General features: G+C 46.0%; 2 protein-coding genes across 10 annotated transcripts in view; one reads left to right on the top strand and one right to left on the bottom strand.

Moving 5' to 3' along the window:
- The window catches only part of RPL27A (ribosomal protein L27a), a 1,008,958-nt gene that overhangs the window by 32,030 nt on the left and 958,439 nt on the right, over positions 1-18,489 (bottom strand). The window lies entirely within an intron of this gene.
- Positions 1-18,489, top strand: part of TRIM66 (tripartite motif containing 66) — a 47,182-nt gene that overhangs the window by 4,765 nt on the left and 23,928 nt on the right. For all 4 annotated transcript variants that reach the window (XM_050756080.1, XM_050756081.1, XM_050756078.1 and 1 more), the window contains exons 2-10: positions 2,264-2,367; positions 4,316-4,463; positions 5,647-5,779; positions 6,109-6,225; positions 7,618-7,732; positions 8,278-8,424; positions 11,006-11,123; positions 13,101-14,005; positions 15,658-15,819. In XM_050756080.1, the coding sequence (XP_050612037.1) occupies positions 2,359-2,367; positions 4,316-4,463; positions 5,647-5,779; positions 6,109-6,225; positions 7,618-7,732; positions 8,278-8,424; positions 11,006-11,123; positions 13,101-14,005; positions 15,658-15,819 (1,854 nt within the window). In that variant the 5' untranslated portion in view covers positions 2,264-2,358. The remainder of the gene's footprint in view (positions 1-2,263; positions 2,368-4,315; positions 4,464-5,646; positions 5,780-6,108; positions 6,226-7,617; positions 7,733-8,277; positions 8,425-11,005; positions 11,124-13,100; positions 14,006-15,657; positions 15,820-18,489) is intronic.

Below are 18,489 nucleotides of genomic sequence, written 5' to 3' on the forward strand. Positions count from 1 at the left end.
GGATGTGTGATGAGGCCTTCTTTGACCTATTAAGTTCTTTCTCTTTTTTCATTCTGCTCATGAGGCCATGTTACAGTGACTGATGTTTGGGCATCTGGTACCAGGGAAGTCTTGTGGATGTTGTTTTCAATGATTAGAGCAGCATTTCTGTCCTGGGCGTAGAGGAGGAGGCCTCCCCAGAGTGAACCAAGTGGAAGGGAGGGACAGTAGCCTTATTCCCCTGGATGATGTCACCTGTGGAGAGCATCCTTCTCCACCTCTGGCCTTTGTTCTTGACAGGCGGGAGAATATGCAGGACATTCCAGATGCAATCCTGTCATTAACACTCATGGCTCTGCAAAGACTCAGAAAGTTTTTCTTTCTTCCTTTTTTTTTTTTTTTTTGGTGGGGTGAGGGAGTATTAAACTATTATTTTTCATGATTTTGTGGATTTTGATTTTCCCGGGATGTATCAATTAGCTTTTACTGCATAACAAGCCACCTCTAAACTTGGTAGTTAAAATAACTAAACTTTATTTAGTTTATGATTCTACAGTTTGGCTGTTTGGGCTGGGATTCTCTGGGTAATTCTTCTGGTTTGGCCTGGGCTTAAATAATTATGACTGTGTTCACTCTTGCGTCTGCGTTCAGCTAGTGTGTTAGCTGGGGCTCGCTAGTCTATGATGGCCTCAGGTGGGATGCCTGAGACAACTGAGATCTCTCTCTGCATGCTCTCTCATCTTCCAGCAATCTCAATGCCAGGTTAGATTTTTCACATGGCAGTCTTAGAGTTCTAAGAACAAGAGCAGAATTATATAAGGCCACTGAGGCCTAGGCTTGGAGAACTTGTCACTTTTGCTGCATTCTGTTGGCCAAAGAAAGTCACAAGGTGAGCTTAGATTCAAAGGGTGAAGGGTCCTACCTCTTTTAAAAATTAAAAACTCATCACTGACTTGAAGCTCATGGAGAGTCTTACCTTTTGATGGTAGGATTTCAAGGGTATGGATGCAGGGAAGGGAAGAATTTGTGGCCATTTTTTGAATCTACCAGTCAAACTAACTTTCATCACCAGAGAGTTGATAATTGAGTTTATTGCATTACTGTGAATAGGATATGAGGAATCTTTTGACTCCAAAGTCAACATTCATGGAGGACCATGTGATTTCTGAAGTTTTATCTAATTTAATCTGCACAGCAACTCTTATTTTGCCTATTTTACATATGAAGAAAGTGGGGCACAGAGCAATTAAGTGAGATTGTTTTGCCCAAGGTCATTGGCTGGTAAACCTGGTATTTGGGCTTACATTTGTCTGACTATAAGTCTGGAGCAGCTGCCATTATATCCATCTTCCATATTTTGAAGAGATGAGACAGAGGAGATTGTAGCGGGACTGCTGCATTCACTGCCATAGCCAACCCCTTTCCAGATCACCCTCATCCCTGGACACAGGTACCTTGCCTTACTCCAGAGGCTCATTTTATTGTTCTCAGTAGGTTGACTGCTCTTGGGGTGGGCCAGCAGAATCACTGTGGTCTCCAGGGTGGGAGTCTTTTGCTGCGTTTATGGTCCAGAAGCCCACTATGCTGAAGAATGTGTTAGAGATGGATATATTTCTCTGGGGAGAGATTGTAGGTCAAGCTGTTCATAGGTAAAATATACATATATATGTTGCATCCAACATGGACTATGGGGAGAGAGCCCTCCAAAAGACCTCTGAGCCTCAGAGGCAGACTGACTGGTATATGCTGTCAAGAGAAAAATACCTCCTAGATGAGCAGGCAGAGAGGGCTTGCCTTTCTCTGACTAAAGCCTTCTGGAAGCTGTAGCTTTGAGATCTTCCAAATCATCCTGCTATGTGGTAACTGTAATGACCTGGAGCTGTGCCTCTAACTAAACTGACTCCCTGGATCTTGGCTAGTGATGGGAGCTGTGCTCTCAGGGATGTGGAATGAGGAATGGGAGCAGCAAGAAGGCACCTGATTGTCAGAACCAAAGCAGGGCTGGGCCTGTAGTAGCATGGCTTATGGGGTGGGGAGGAAGGTAGGACCAGGTAAAGACAAGAATGTGAGGAGACCAGTTGGTCTGTAGGGAAGGCCCCAATGGGATGGTGATGTTCAGGGTACCCACATAGAAAATGCAGGCTATGGCATCAAATGTAGTTCATTTTGGCAGACATGGGTATTGCCACGTATCTTGGTGTTGTGTATTAGAAAGCCCCATGTCCAGGCCTTAGGTATAATCAGCCATGTTGCTCTGACTCTGCTATCTTTCTTTCTTGCACAGAGCTCATCTTCTGTCCTGGGTGTGAACAAGTATATCTTACCAGGGATGTAACTGAACATTTTTTTCTGCAGTGTGTTCCTACTGAGCAACCCAAGATGGCCAGGGTAAGTCAGGGCAAGGAAAGAAGCAGCTGATCTGTTTCTGAAATCTGTGAGGCCCCTGTCCATAAGTCTGTCTATCTATCACTCTATATGATTTGTTACTTCTCTTTCAGTTTTACTAATCATCCATCCATCCATCTAGAAGAAAATAAAAATGCATGAGTTGGGGAAAACAATGAGGGGGTTTCTATTAAGTGAAAATTACTGACTTTTTTTAGTATCAATCCCTTTAGCAGAAGGTGAGTGTAAGTTAAGGTATATTAAGAGTTGCTTACTGTATATATAATTTTTTTTTCTCTCTTACAGCTCTTACTGAAAAATACCAGTACTGGGCTTTTGTTTTATTTTTTTATTATCCTGAGTTGAAATTCATATACCAGCCTAGATTAAATGGGTTTATTAATCTTGCCTGTATTTACCAACTATCGCCTTTTTCCTGAATTTCTTAAATTTTTTATCACTTACTGGCTGGCAGCCCTTCTGTTCCTCTTTCCACTAGGGTATCCTTGTCATCTAAATTAGTAAATTGCTAATTTACTAATTTACTTACTTGTTCCTGTGACTGATTTGTGTTGAATGTCTCACATGTGCCAGGCCCTGTGCTGGATATTAGGGAGATAGACCCATATACTCTACCTTCAAGGAATTCATAGTTTAATTAGTAAAACTTTCAGAATTCACATCAGTTTGGTGGCCTCTGTGATTCAGGCACAGATAGGCCAACTTTTCCAAATCTCCCCTTCTCTTGATGTTTTATATAGGCCCTGGCAAGATATTTGCTTACCAAATGAATGAACATTTGGACTGGGAGAGGCCTAGATACCCTCAGATCAGGCAGAACCCAGGTGTGGTAGCGCAAGTCTGAACGCTGGTCTGTACTTGCCCTTTCTTGGCTGCATTTGACCATCTTGCTGTGTAATCCCATATGTGGGCCTTCTCCTCTCTGAAGCACTCTCTGAAGCACTCCTCTCTGAATTTCCTGCTTTTGCCAGTGCTTGCCCTCTAAATTTTCCTCCCTTGTCTGCCTGGTGAACCTACTTGTCATTCAGTATCCAGCTCTAATGTTTCCTTTTTGTAAAACTTTTCCTAGCCACTCCTAGACTGAGTTCCTGGAAGGCTTCCTTTGCTTCCTTTGCATATGTTGCATCCTTTTTATTACAGCATTACTCAGTTAATGCGTACCATCCTGTGTGCTATGGATAGCGTGAGGTCAGATCCTTGGCTTATGCATCTAGGTATCCTTAGCTTCAGCACAGGACTTGTGTGAACAGCCCCTGAGACAGCTGCTGCTGCTGCTCCTCCTCCTCCCTCCCTCCCTCCTTCCTTCCCTCCTTTCCTTCCTCCTCTTCTTTCTCCTCCTTCCCCTCCTCCTACTCTTCCTCCTCTTCCTCCTCCTACTCTTCCTCCTCCTCCTGCTCCTTTTCCTTCTTCCTTCTCCTTCTCCTTCTTCCTTCTCCTCCTTTTCTGAGGCAGGGTCTTCCTCTGTTGCCCAGGCTGGAGTGTAGTGGTATGATCTTGGCTCACTGCAGTCTTGACCTCCTGAGCTCAAGCGATCTTCCCACCTCAGTCTCCCTAGTAGCTGGGACTACAGGCATGTGCCACCACTCCTGGCTAATTTTTGTACTTTTTGTAGAGATGGGGTCTCACTATGTTGCCCAAGCTGGTCTGAAACTCCTGGGCTCAAGCAATCCTCCTGCCTTGGCCTCCCAAAGTGCTGGGGTTACAGGTGTGAGCCACCATGCCTGACGTAGCCACTGTTCTTTTGGTCACAAAGGATGCTTCCTTTCACAAGCCCCGGCATGTTACTCCCAGACAGCTCTGCAAAACAGACTACACTCCAAAATAGTGGAGGAATAGGCCTGCAGGACCCCTGTCTTTAGAGTACTTGCCACTTGTGGAGGCAGACCCAAATGAGGATCATGTCAGTAACTCCAGAACTCTCTGCTTCCAGAACTGCTCCGAGTGCAAGGAGAAGAGGGCAGCACATATCCTCTGCACCTACTGCAATCGCTGGCTATGCAGCTCTTGCACAGAGGAACACCGACACAGCCCTGTCTCTGGGGGCCCGTTCTTTCCTCGGGCCCAGAAGGGATCTCTAGGTACCAGTTCCACCTCTCCTCGCCCACTCCTGTGCCCTAAAGCAGGGCTGAACCCTAAGATCCCTGGAGAATAGCTCTTCGATCTTGTTTCCTTGCTGGGGGAGAAGGTAGGGACAGTCTCAGAGCCTTTCCCAAAGGAAGTCTCCTTCAGAGTCAAAGGGGTGACTCACTCCTGTCCCTCCCTGTGGGGGGTGGGGTGGATGAGTGTGGATGAAATGGTATAGGGAGGAAGGTGTTGGATTATTGTGGAAGCTAGCTGAGCTCCCTGCCTTTCACCTCTAGAGCAATCATGCCACCCTTCTATTTTATTTACTTGATTAACTTAGTGTTGATCAGGGCTTGTTCGTTTGTCTATCCAGCACCATCTGTTTTATTTTATTTTTATTTTTTTTGAGATGGAGTCTCATTCTGTCACCCAGGCTGGGGTGCAGTGGCACGATCTCGGCTCACTGCAACCTCCACTTCTTGGGTTCAAGTAATTCTCCTGCTTCAGCCTCCCGAGTAGCTGGGATTACAGGCATGCGCCACCACGCCCAGCTAATGTTTGTATTTTTAGTAGAGATGGGGTTTTGCCATGTTGGCCAGCCTGGTCTTGAACCCCTGACCTCAGGTGATCCGCCCACCTTGGCCTCCCAAAGTGCTGGCATTACAGGCGTGAGCCACTGTGCCCAGCCACCATCTGTTTTAAATGACACTCTTCTTGAAAGTCTTTTCTCAAGGCCCTTGAATTGTGAAAGGGGTTCTACATCTGTCAAATCCACAGGAACCAGAGTTCATGATCCATGAGATCTAGCCTGGAGCCTGGCAAGGCTGGGTAGCTGGTTTCAGCTCTGTTAAAAACAGAATCCTGATTAATGAACAGGTTGAGGTTAATTGTGAAGGATTCATTATTTTGCAGGAGATCTATGTGCAGTAGTAGCAAGTGCCTTCCTCAGCCTGTGGCAGGTAGTGGGATGCTCAGGCTTGATGGTGTGCTATTTCTGGACAACTGGGCAAATCCAGCCAAGCTAAGCCCAAAATCCTCCTTGTGCCCCTGGAGAGTCATCTCCTGTTTGTACCACTTCTCCCAAGCTCTGTGTTTCTGCAGTGTCCTCTGAAGGCGGAGGGCTGTGCAGCAAATCTTAAACTGAGAGGTCTGTCTAACTGAGCAAGAGAAGCCCACTTTCTCTGTCTTCTCTGGCAGGAGTGAATAGTGGTCCCGGAGACTTCACCTTGTATTGTCCTCTACACACACAGGAAGTACTCAAGCTATTCTGCGAGACATGTGATATGCTCACTTGCCATAGCTGCCTGATGGTGGAACACAAAGAACACAGGTGGGGCTGACAGATTGCCTGAAATGGGCTGGGGAGGGCTCTGGATTTCTTACTTTCAAGAGCTCTGGGGCTCCCCATGCATCAAAATCTTCTCCCTGCCCAAGCCAACCTACAGCCCCTGGGCTGAAGTTTTTCCCTGCTCCTGTTGTGGTACTTCCCTGGAAAAGGCCTAATGGGCCAAGAGCCTGTGGTGCCTTAGACTTTCACTAGAAGTCATCACAGCCTCCATGGGTCTGGCTGAGACAATCCCCTGTGGAGATTCCCGCTTAGTTGGCATGCTCAAAGTAGGACTCAGCCCTTCTCAGCTTTTTCTCTGCCTCATCCCCCAGGTGCAGACATGTTGAAGAAGTTTTGCAAAACCAGAGGATGCTTCTGGAAAGTGTGACTACACAGGTGGCACATAAGAAATCCAGTCTACAGACATCTGCAAAGCAAATTGAGGACAGGTAGCACAGGCTAGTGCCTTGCCGGTGCTGGAAATGCTGTGTTCCTGCACACCCAGGATTCCGACAACAGGCTATCAGATGTAGTGCCTGTGAAGAGGAACTGTGGTTAAGCAGATGTGGGCATATGTCCTAGAAGGCATATGTCTTGGCCTTAGAGGTCTCAGGGCCAAGGAGGGATCATTAAGTCATCACTTGGTAACTGAGACCAAGCTAGGTCAGGATGATCAGAGTGAGTCTGGGTCAAAGCATACATGTTATGAACTAGCCAGAAGTCGGTGCTTGAGAACAAGGGTACCAAGCAGACACTAGGGACGAGTGTGCTGCTTATTATGAGGGTGGAACAAACCAGGGGCAATCTGCGCTTTATCACCCCTTTCCCTGTGTGTTCTCTATTCATCTACAAATCACATGAAATCATTGGTATTTTACATAGGAAGAGGAAGTGGTAGGTGCTGAGAGCACCTCATGTGGCAGGCACTGCATTGGGTATCATGTATGCATTATTTTATTCAGTTCTTGCCATTCTTTCAGTCAGGGATTATCTCCATTTTACTGATGAGGAGACTGAGGTTCATAGAGGTTAGGTAACTTATCTGAGATCACACAACTAGCCAGTGACTGTGCTGGGTTTAGACGCTGGGTCTGTGGTGACTTCAAAGCCCATGCTTTTTAAATTTTTAAAAATAGCTTTACTGAGATATAAGGTACATATCATAAAATTATTCTTTTTAAATGTATAATTCAGTGGCCTTTAGTATATTCACAGAATTGTGCAACCATACATAATTACTGTCTACTTTTAAAACATTTTCATCCCCCCAAAAAGAAGCCACATTAATATAAACATTATTATATGTTTATAATAAATATTATATAATATGTTTATTATTTATTATATAATTATATAATGTTTATTATTGTTTATTATCTAATATGTTATTATGCCAATAGTGTAAATATTATTAGTCACTCTCCATTCCCCCAACACCTCCCAGCCCTCAGAAACCACTAGTCTGCTTTTTGCGTATTTTTACCTCATGGTGACATTTATTGGAGCATCCTCCTTTTAAAGACAACAAATTACAATAAATCATTCCCATACTTTCTCTTTTGGTCCTACCTCTAGTGCTGTGTCAACTGGGGGCTACTGGGTTGACCTGGGTGTAGACTTGAGGTTTACCTAGAGAAAACCAAACTGAACTTTGATCAAGTGGGGCTCAGGTGTACAAAAGGTGGGGTGGTGGAGGAAGGCTCTTTTTTTTTTGTATTTGGTGTCTGCTAGGCCCTGATCTCAGTAGGCAGCCTCCAAGTTGCTTCTTATGTTTGCTGTCTCTTAGTCTTCATATAGTCCATGAGGAAAGCTTACGATGGCTTGTCCCATTGTGTTTACAGGATTTTTGAAGTGAAGCATCAGCATAGGAAGGTGGAAAACCAGATCAAAATGGCCAAGATGGTTCTGATGAATGAGCTGAACAAACAGGCCAATGGGCTAATAGAGGAATTAGAGGTATGTATAGACAGATGGATCAGATGGATGGGTTCAGAAACCATCCACAGATCAAGCTAGTCCCAGGACCGAGGGAAGCCTAGGCTGTAATTCAGATATGCAGCTTCCATAGCTCTCTCCTGCTCCCTGTATTTTAAAATGTCAGCCTAATTTTGGGAGGGTGGCTCATGAAGGGCTAGAAAATCAGGTCAAGCTGATCTTTGATGCCCTGTCTCTTAGGCAGCTTCCATCCTTAATTGCACAGGGTTATAATCTTGGAAGAGAAAGTCATGAAACAAACTACCTTCTTCGCTAATCTATGTCCAAGAGATATAGACATTTATTCATTTCCTCTTTCATTTATTACCCAGTCCATATGTGCACCATAAAATCTCCCACCAACTCCCCCTCCCCTTTTCTATCAGCCAGCATCCCAAGACAACACTCTGCCCTACTGTCCTCTCAGAGGGGTAGTCTCATCTGATTCCATCAGTGACATACACAGGCCACCAGACTTCCCAAGCAGGTGGATTACAGTCCAATAACTGTCTTCTCTCTGTACCCAGGGGATTACTAATGAGAGAAAGCGGAAGCTGGAACAGCAGTTACAGAGCATCATGGTTCTCAACCGTCAGTTTGAGCATGTGCAGAATTTCATCAACTGGGCTGTCTGCAGCAAAACCAGTGTCCCTTTTCTTTTCAGCAAAGAGCTGGTAAGAGGAATCTCCCAACTCCTCAGCCTGTTCTTGAAGCTTATCAGAGCATCCCCTTTGTCACAGGGGCAATGAGGTGGTCCTTGGAAGTGCCTTTTCTTTTTAGGATGGAAGGAGGAATAAAATAGCAGCTCCATCCATCCTTCAAATTCAATCACTGCTTTTGGGTTAGTAAGTAAACACCATCTTTCACCAAATCCCATAGTGCAAAGAGGACACAGGTGCTGAAATGGTCCTGCCCTCCCAATGGTAGCTCAGTTGGGAAAGTCTGTAGCTTTTTGTCATAGGTCACTGGTTCAGACATTACCCTGGACATGAGTAGTGTGCTAGGCATCTCATAGAAAGTTACTGGGGTTTACGTGGGGGTCTGAAAGAAAAGGAGTTGGAGATAAGGTTGAAGTATTAGGCTTGAGAGGACGGCAGCACCCAGGAGAGGGAGCAAGAATTTTGAGAGAAGTTGATGGAGTTTATATTTGAATACTTTGAGTCTAAGGTGCCTATAGTGCATCCAAAACCAACTCCAAGCTACCTACCATTAAAAAGCTGTTCTAATATATGGGTGTGGAAGTCAGAAGAAAAGTTGGTTTTGGAGAAGGAGATGTAGGAGTCACCAGGAAATCAGTGGTATCACCTTGCAAGAGTGTGTGGAGCAAGAAGAGAGAAAGTTGGGAACCCAGGGAATATCATCGTTTTCAGCATAGACAGAGGAAGATGATGAGTGGAGGAGAGTGAGACGCACTAGTCAGAGGTTGGAAGCAAAACAGAGTGGTACACAGAAACGAACAGTTTCCAATTTTAAGTGACCAGTTTGGCAATGCTGCATGGGTGAAAGAAGATGAATAGTGAAGAGCAGCCTCGAGATCTGGGAATCAGGCTATCTTCTGAAAGAAGCTCCAGCAAAGTAGAAGGGTCAAAAGCTAGAATGAGGAGACTGAGGATGGGTGGTGAGGAAGTAGAGACAGAAATGAAAAGAAGAAAAATAAAAACATAGCCTGAGAAGACAGTGAGTTGGGGGAAACATTTTTTAAGCTTGGAAAACATTTGCACACATGTATGTGGTAGAAGAGGTTGAAGATAGAGAGGAGGGGTGTGTGGTGGGGTAAGTACACTGAGAAAGCAGGAGGAAGGATATAGAGTGAACTGGTTGACCTTAAACACAAGGGCAGTCCCTTCTGAGATGGGAGGACAGGAAGGGGACAATGCTGTAGTTAAGTTTGAGGGTAGAAGGGATACGAGTTTGGGGTAATTTATCCTTTATGGTGTCTTTTTTTTCTCTGTGAAATAGGAGGTGATAATAAGAGGGTTAAAACATTGGTAAGTAGCACCAAAGTGAAGATTTTAAATGGTCATTGAGTGCAGTGGAAGAGAAAGATGACAAGAAGTGACAAGAGAAAGGGCTGAGGGGTGCTGCTGAAATTAATAATCACTGAAGTGGCCCCAGGTAACATGGCTTTGGTATGACTGGATTACCTAAGAGTAGGAGTTGGCGATGGGGAGGGAATTAGGACACTAGTGATATCATTACTGTAAATGACAGGAAGCTGGGGAGTCCTGTGGACTGAAGGAGCAGGGCTTGGAGAGGTTGAAGAACATACTCTGAAAGAGCATGAACTTGTTATGACCAGAGTGGGTTGTTGGAGTTTAAAGGTCTCATAGGTAGAATGGTTGTAAATGATTAATAGGGTCTAGGTATGGTGACTAAACTGGAAACAAGGTGGTTGCCATGCAAGAGATCAACGAAATAAGAGGCTAAGATGTTAGTTGGGACATTAGTTAACCAGAGGATGGCAGGGTAAGTTGGACACTTGCCAAAGCCCTGGATAAATAGGAGAGTTAGTGATGAGAAATAGATGAAAGTGATGGGAGAGGAAGAGGGCTATTGTGTAGGACAGAAGAGTGTTTTACCTGCAAATGGAAGTACAGCAATGGGGAGCTCAGAAAATGCCTGCCCCCACTAGGCTCTTAAATTGAGGTGATGGTAGAATGAATGGAGCACCAGTCGATGTCATGAGTGAGAATGACAAATCACTTGAGGCCTGAAAAGATAAGAATGTAGGGGTTCCAGGCCGGGTGCAATGGCTCACACCTGTAATTCCAGCATTTTGGGAGGCTGAGGCAGGCCGATCACGAGGTCAGGAGATTGAGACGATCCTGGCTAACACGGTGAAACCCCGTCTCTACTAAACAAAATACAAAAAATTAGCTGGGTGTAGTGGTGAGCGCCTGTAGTCCCAGCAACTCAGGAGGCTGAGGCTGGAGAATGGAGTGAACCTGGGAGGCAAAGCTTGCAGTGAGCTGAGATCGTGCCACTGCACTCCAGCCTGGGCAACAGAGTGAGACTCGGTCTCAATAAAATAAAATAAAAAAAAAGACTGTAGGTTCCAGAAGTCTTGATAAGAGGAAAGGGATCAGCTGGGAGGATGGGCAGGTGCTAAGGTGCAAGAGAATGAGAATATGGAGGATGACCGGAGGTTAAACAGCCATGACTTTGATCCTTTCAGCTTGTCCAAAGAGTAAGGGAAGGGGAGTTGTCATTTAGGTGCAAGATGCCCAAATAAATGACCTTTGGTGCTGTTGTCAGATTGTGTTTCAGATGCAGCGATTGCTGGAGACAAGTTGTAACACAGATCCTGGCTCCCCTTGGAGTATCAGATTCACCTGGGAGCCTAACTTCTGGACCAAGCAGCTAGCTTCTCTTGGTGAGCTTGGACCCACCCACCCAGGCCTACCCACCCTTTGGGCTTTGACCTAATTACTTACCTTACTGGGTAGGTCAGCATATGCCTAAGAAAAAGCACTCCCTGGGACTGCCAGTGGTCTTGGAATCATTCAGCAAACTTTTTTTCTTTTTTTTTTTTCTGAGGGGGAAGAGGAGAAAATGAGGAATTTAAATAACAGTGGCAATATAGGACTTTTTATCAGGACCAGTTGAAATCTGAGTTTACCATTCTGTGTAAATGTCCTGTTACCTTGGTTTTATTGCTGAGAAGGAGACAAGACAGTCACCCTGCTCTCTAGAATGCTGTATGGCAGTACAGATGAATGTGTGTCTCTGTGGTCACACAAAGGTATACATGTGTGGGCACAAGCAGGGGTATCTCAGCAACAGTGAAATTGCGTGTGCATGTTTGTGTTACACAGACATATCCTTTTGAGTTGAGATATAAGCAGATAATTCATGGCCTTGTGCATTTTTCTTCCCTGCTGCAAACATTTGCTGGCATTCAGTCTTTAGGCAGAATGTAGGCAGCTTGAAGTTGTGCCTGTGTTGACAGCCTAATGAATTTGTTAAACTGATGGCCAGCTGCTGCCTTCATTTGAGGCTGTTAATCTTATTGAAAATTTGTTGAACTTGGCAAAGTGACAAATGATATGTAGGTTTATTTCTTTTCTTCCCTCTTTCCTTTGATTTAACTCAGCAGACCTTTGATAGGCACCTACTCTTGTTTAGGCCCCAGGCTGAGTACCAAAGAACCAATGGTGAATAAAACACATTTTCCTTAAGGAGCTCAGACTTCCTCTAAGTAAGCCTCATCAAAATAATGAGATGAAGGAGTCATTAGACTGAGTTAGCCATAGATCTATTTGTGCACAAGGGACCTAGAGACCTCAGGGGGTGGTGCTGGTACCTGGCACTGACCTGGTGTATTAGTCCATTCTTGTATTACTGTGAAGAAATACCTGAGACTGGGTAATTTATAAAGAAAAGAGGTTTAATTGGCTCATGATTCTGCAGGATGTACAGGAAGTATGATCCTGGAATCTGCTCGGCTTCTGGGGCGGCCTCAGGAAACTTACAGTCATGGCGGAAGGTGAAGATGCCCATCACATGGACAGAGCAGCAAGAAACAGAGCAAGGGGGGAGGTGTTACACACTTTTAAACAATCAGATCTCACGAGAACTCTATCACAAGAACAGCACTAAAGGGATGGTACTAAACCATTCATGAGGGATCTGCCCCCATGATCCAGTCATCTCTTACCAGTCGACACTTCCAAAACTGGGGATTACAATTCAACACGAGATTTGGGTGGGGACACAGCTCCAAACCATATTACCTGGTATTAGAGCTTCCCCACTCTAATCTCTTGATCCAGTCATCTCTTACCAGTCGCCACTTCCAAAACTGGGGATTACAATTCAACACGAGATTTGGGTGGGGACACAGCTCCAAACCATATTACCTGGTATTAGAGCTTCCCCACTCTCTTCCATCCTGCTTGCTCAACACAGTTCCCCACGCCTGTATCTGGGAACTTGTTCATTGGTCCCAGGCATGACTTTCTACCCTTTGCTACTTTCTGGCATACTTCCTCCCCACCCCAAAGTTGATTCTTTTTGTCAGAGTCTGATTGGGCTGTTCAGTTGAAAAAAAAAATAAGTGCTATTTGAGAGAGCTTATGGTTTCCCTAGTGGGATAGAAACAGAGTCAGGGCTGAGCATCTGGTAAAAACTGAGCTAATTTCTCAAATATCCTAGGCCCCCAAAGCAGGTCCATACAGGTGCTATTACTGGCAGCATTCTAGACTGAGTCTAGGATATCAAGGGTTGAATTTCCTAATCTCTGTGCCTGGTACAGAGATTGTCGAATGAGGTTCTTTTGTCCCAGGAGCAGGAAGTAGCAAGGTGGGAGCAACTTGAAAAACTTGAAAAACTCTCTATTCTGCATTTTCAGGCTGCATAACTACTGAAGGTGGACAACTGTCCCGGGCAGATGCTCCTGCTTATGGAGGCTTACAGGGGCCATCACCCTTTTATCAAAGCCACCAGTCTCCAGTGGCTCAGCAAGAGGCTCTTAGCCACCCCTCTCACAAGTTCCAGTCTCCAGCAGTGTGCTCCTCATCTGTGTGCTGCTCCCACTGCTCCCCAGTCTCGCCTTCCCTCAAAGGCCAGGTCCCCCCACCCAGCATGCACCCAGCCCACAACTTTAGGCAGCCCTCTGAGATGGTGCCCCAGCAGCTGGGGTCTCTGCAGTGCTCTGCCCTGCTGCCCAGAGAGAAAGAGCTGGCTTGCAGCCCTCATCCACCAAAGCTGCTGCAGCCCTGGCTGGAAACCCAGCCCCCTGTGGAGCAGGAGAGCACATCCCAGCGGCTGGGGCAGCAGCTGACTTCCCAGCCCGTGTGCATTGTCCCCCCACAGGATGTTCAGCAAGGAACCCATGCCCAGCCCACCTTACAGACACCCTCTATCCAAGTCCAGTTTGGCCACAACCAGAAGCTGAAGCTCAGTCACTTTCAGCAGCAGCCACAGCAGCAGCTACCACCTCCACCACCTCCCCTCCCCGCTCCCCCACAGCAGCCACACCCACCTCTACCTCCATCCCAGCATCTGGCTTCTAGTCAGCACGAGAGCCCTCCTGGGCCTGCCTGTTCTCAGAATGTGGACATAATGCATCACAAGTTTGAGCTGGAGGAAATGCAGAAGGACTTGGAGCTTCTTCTCCAGGCTCAACAGCCCAGCTTGCAACTGAGTCAGACCAAATCTCCTCAGCATCTTCAGCAAACCATTGTGGGGCAGATCAACTACATCGTGAGGCAGCCAGCACCTGTTCAGTCCCAGAGCCAGGAGGAGACCCTGCAGGTAAGCATCAGGGTGGCTTGGCATACATATTCTGCCCATCCTAGGATCACTCACAGAACACAGCCTCCCCACATTTTAGCTTGTGGCCCTCTCTCTACAGTGAAGATGGGGAAAATATTTTATGTGGCTGCCACAACCCAGAGCTGGCTACCTTAGGATATGAATCAATGGAATTGTTGGGTGAGTGGTCTGCAGGGATGTTCTGCAGAGGTAGATGAGCAGCTGAGACACAGAGATGTCTTGGAGATGAGCTCTTGGAGGCCTTTCTGTCCACCCACCTACTAGCTTACTGAAACAAGGCAGCACAGGAATACAGTTTCTGCACCTTAGGGCTGCCTTGAGCTCAGCCCTCACACTTCAAGACTACCCTGGACTCAATCTCCCACCTCAGAAAAGCTCCAGAGAGCGTAGTATCCGGTCCCAACTTAGATCTAGGCTCAGTACTCTCCAGAGTAGCTTGGCTTAGCCCTGTCTTCCTGGATGACAGTAGGGACCCTGCCCACCAATGGTACCTTCTGAGCTGTGCTGAACTCCTACCAGTGCCAGAGCAGAAGAGAGGCTGTCTCTTACCTTGTCATCTGCCTAGCTCCCTTGCCGGACCTTATGAATCCCAGACAGGGGGAAGGGCTGAGCTTAAGGAGCAGAGTGAGGGTCCATGTTAGATGCTGGCAGGCAGCACTTTTATAATATTGCACAGATATAGACTTAAACTTTTTTACTTCTACTAAGCTGGGTATGTTTTGTTTGCACCATATCATTTATCCTATCGACAATGTTGTTTGGTAGGCATTACCATCTGTGCTTTATAGGTATGTAAGTGGGAGTTAGAGAAGCCTAGCAGTTTGTCTACATATCATACAACGTCAAGAGGTAGAGCTAAGACTTGGATTCTGGTCTGCTGACATTTCTGTAACGCCACAGAAGTCTTCTTCTTTCCATAGGAGGATATTGGATGCTGCTCCTCTTTTTTCTCAGCTAAAAGACAGTTGAAGAGGTGCAGTTTGGACCCCTGGGATCTTTGCTGCATTTCACATCTTCGTTCTTAGCTCTTGATTTTCTTTTTTTTCCCCCAGAACCTCCTGTTCTATCCTCTTCTCTCTAACTTTCTCTCACTTTTTCTGTAGTGGTGTCCCCTTTAAATCTGTAATCACATTTATATCTTCAAAGCAGCTTTACAGATTTTTACTTTATTATAGAATCTAAGGCCTCACATTTATGCTTCAGTACTGACAACTTCAGATCATGCTTCAATGTCTTCCCCTGAGGCCCAGTTCTTTTGAGGAGATATAGAATAATCCGTGTGATGGCAGAGAAGGGTCTAGGGTTCGTAGAGGGCCACAAGCTAAAATGTAAGTCAAAACTAGGTTATGATTGCTAAAGTGAATATCACAAAATTAGCTCAGAATTCTTGGTTTGGGTTCCATCCTAAGACTTTCACATTAGCATATAGTCTTTGGAAGAGTTGGGATAAGAGTATTTTTCTTTTTGGAAAACATTTAAGCAGTACACAATGTGTAGGTGGTGACGATGGGCAGGGCAGGGTGAGCACTAGCCTTTGCTGCCACTGCTGCTGCTGCTGCTGCTGCTGCTGCTGCTGCTGCTGCTACACTCTCTGCAGTCAAACCTACCCAAGTTCTTATTTTCTTCTCCAGGGTACAGATGAGCCCCCAGCATCCGAGGGCTCAAAGCGGGCTCTCTCTCTTGACAAGAATACTGCTGCTGCCTTGCCCCAGGCGTCTGGGGAAGAAACCCCTCTTGGTGTCCCCCCAGTGGACAGCACCATCCAGCACTCCTCTCCAAATGTGGTGAGAAAGGTACTAAAGGAGCCTGTTTTCCCTGACCACATGGGACCCACTGCCAGCCAAGACCCCAGGCACTTGGAGGAGGAGGATAAGGTGGGGGGAGGAGCATCCCTGTTCCATCCCTGGACCCTACACAGCCCTGATTCATGCCTTCTGCCCTAGTGAGTCAGCAATGTAGATCTTCCTCCTCCCCATTTCCACTCCCCCATTCACACTTAAAATGGGGCCTCCTGGGCTTCATGCAGAGTGTAAGGGGGAAGGGAAAGAAAGCCAATTTATTGAACATGTCCTCTGTCCTCTGTGCTTAGAACCATGTGTGCTGCTTCACCAGCATTATCTCACCTTGCCTCCAACAGTTGTGGAAGTGAGCATCCCCATTGTATAACTAAGGAAACTGAAGTCCAGGGCCCTACAGCTAGTAGAAGAGACAGCTGAGGTTTATTTAAAATGAGATCAGTTAGAATCCAAAGCTTGAACTTTTCTCTCTACAATGAAGATGGGGAAAATATTTTTTGTGGCTGCCACAACCCGGAGTTGGCTACCTTAGGATATGAATCAATGGAATTGTTGGGTGAGTGGTCTGCAGGGATGTTCTGCAGAGGTAGATGAGCAGCTGAGACACAGAGATGTCTTGGAGATGAGCTCTTGGAGGCCTTTCTGTCCACCCACCTACTAGCTTACTGAAAGCGTTCGCTTACCCTGGACATAACCCAGAACCCTCAACTATCTATTCTCACCTCTGCCCCTTCACCCCCAACCCCTGTCATACCTCTAGCAGGAGCCTCAGTGCTGTGCCGTATCCTCCACCCATTCCTCCTAGTGTCCCTTGTCCCTGTTTCACTTACCCTATTGCCTTCTCTGGCCTGGTGCCCTCAACTCTCCAGTGCCTCCACTCAGCCCTGGACTTGAAGTTCTGTCAGGTGTTCTGAACTCTCCCAGCCTGTACCCTTGGCCCTGTAGCATCCCTCTGGCCCTGCAGCCCAGCTATGCTGGCTGCTCAGTGTACCTACCCGTCACCAACTTTCCCTAGCTGTACCATCACAGTGCATGTCTTAGATCAGTCAGTCTCAGTGACACTTGAGGACAGTTTAGAAAAAAGAAGGGATGGCAAAAATGAAATGTCAACTTGGAAATTGCTGGTAACTCTTGAGGCTTTTTGTCTGTGCCTATCTTACCCTGTTGAAAATGGCTTGGTGTAGAGGCCCTTGAGGTACTGTATATTGGCCCTTTGTGGCTCTTAGATGTTTAACTTCTTGTATTTGGGCCAGCCACCTAACCATTCATTCATTTATTTAATCATTTAATGCACACACACACACACACACACACACACACATATTAATCTCCAAGTATGTGCCCCATATTCTACTAGGTGCCAGGCATACATTGGTGAATAAGATAGTCAGTCCCATGCTGGAGAGTACAATCTGGTGGAAGAGACAGTTAAGCAACAATAATAAACTGTGGTAAAGTGCTATAATAGTCATTGGGGTACACCCCAATGGAGTACCTAGCTCTGGGAGAGGGGGCTGTTGATGGACGACTTCTTAGAGGACATTATTCTAAGCTGAAATTTCGAAGAGGAGAAGTTCGGCTAGTGAAGGGTAGAGGGGTAGAACAAATAGTCGAAAGGAATGGCAACTAGGAAGCTTCAGAAGTGAGAGAAAGCCTGGGGCAGTTAGGGGGGCTTCAGATAATTTGTAATTTGGTTGATAGGATCATGAGACACACTGGGGAATGGGATAGATTGAGACCAGAGGAGCTGTAAGGCCTTGTAAATTATGCTTTGGGGTTGGGATTCAGTCTTGGGGGATGTGAGGAGTAAGTGAAGGACTTCCAGAAAGGAGGGATATGGTTTGAATTAAGTTTGAAAGATCACTTTAGCTGTGGTAAGGGAGACCAGAATAGTACAGAGGAGAAACAGGAGGCTTAATGAAATCAATAATAATAGGAATGAAGAGGAAGCAAAGATTTCAAGAGATATCAGATCACAGGAGTTTTAGCCTCAGTGTCTGATTGATGATAGGTAAGGCAGAGAAAATCCTTTGGCTTAGCACCCAGGTGTTTTCCCATGCTCCCATCCCAGTGGATCTGTCTTGACCCACTGGAATGGGAGCATGGGAAAAAGAGCATATTTAGGGGAAGAAGTTAAGTTTTGAATTATTGATATTCTTTTGTGGAAGACACATTACAAGATGACCTGAAGGCAGCTAGCTCTAGATGTCAGTAGTTCAGAAGCAAGCATGAGAATTGCTGTAACTGCCCGAAGGGTTCTTCTTGCCTGCTGCACAAATGAAGACCATGGCATTGCAGTAGAGAAAGAGTTTAGTTAATGTGAGGCTGGGATTTTTCAAAGGCAGTTTGGGGAAGGGGTAGAGGTGGCTAGAAATGGGTGCTTGCTGCTGATTGGTAGGGATGAAAATGAAATCATGGGTTAAAGCTGTTTGCTTGAGCTGAGTTGCTTCTGGATGGGGCCGTAGGAGTGGAATTGATGGATCTAGATGAAGCCATGGATGTCAGACATGCAGAAAACTTGAAAAGATATCTCAAAAGGCCAATCTACAATAGGCCCAGGAATGATTAGGGGAAAGGCAAGAGGTGGGGATGGGTAGGTTAGATCAGATCTTTTTCACTGTCATAATTTGCTCATTGATATAATTTTTGCAAAGGTGGTTTCATTGC

The sequence above is a fragment of the Macaca thibetana genome, chromosome 14, assembly GCF_024542745.1.
Source record: "Macaca thibetana thibetana isolate TM-01 chromosome 14, ASM2454274v1, whole genome shotgun sequence".
Taxonomy (NCBI): domain Eukaryota; kingdom Metazoa; phylum Chordata; class Mammalia; order Primates; family Cercopithecidae; genus Macaca; species Macaca thibetana.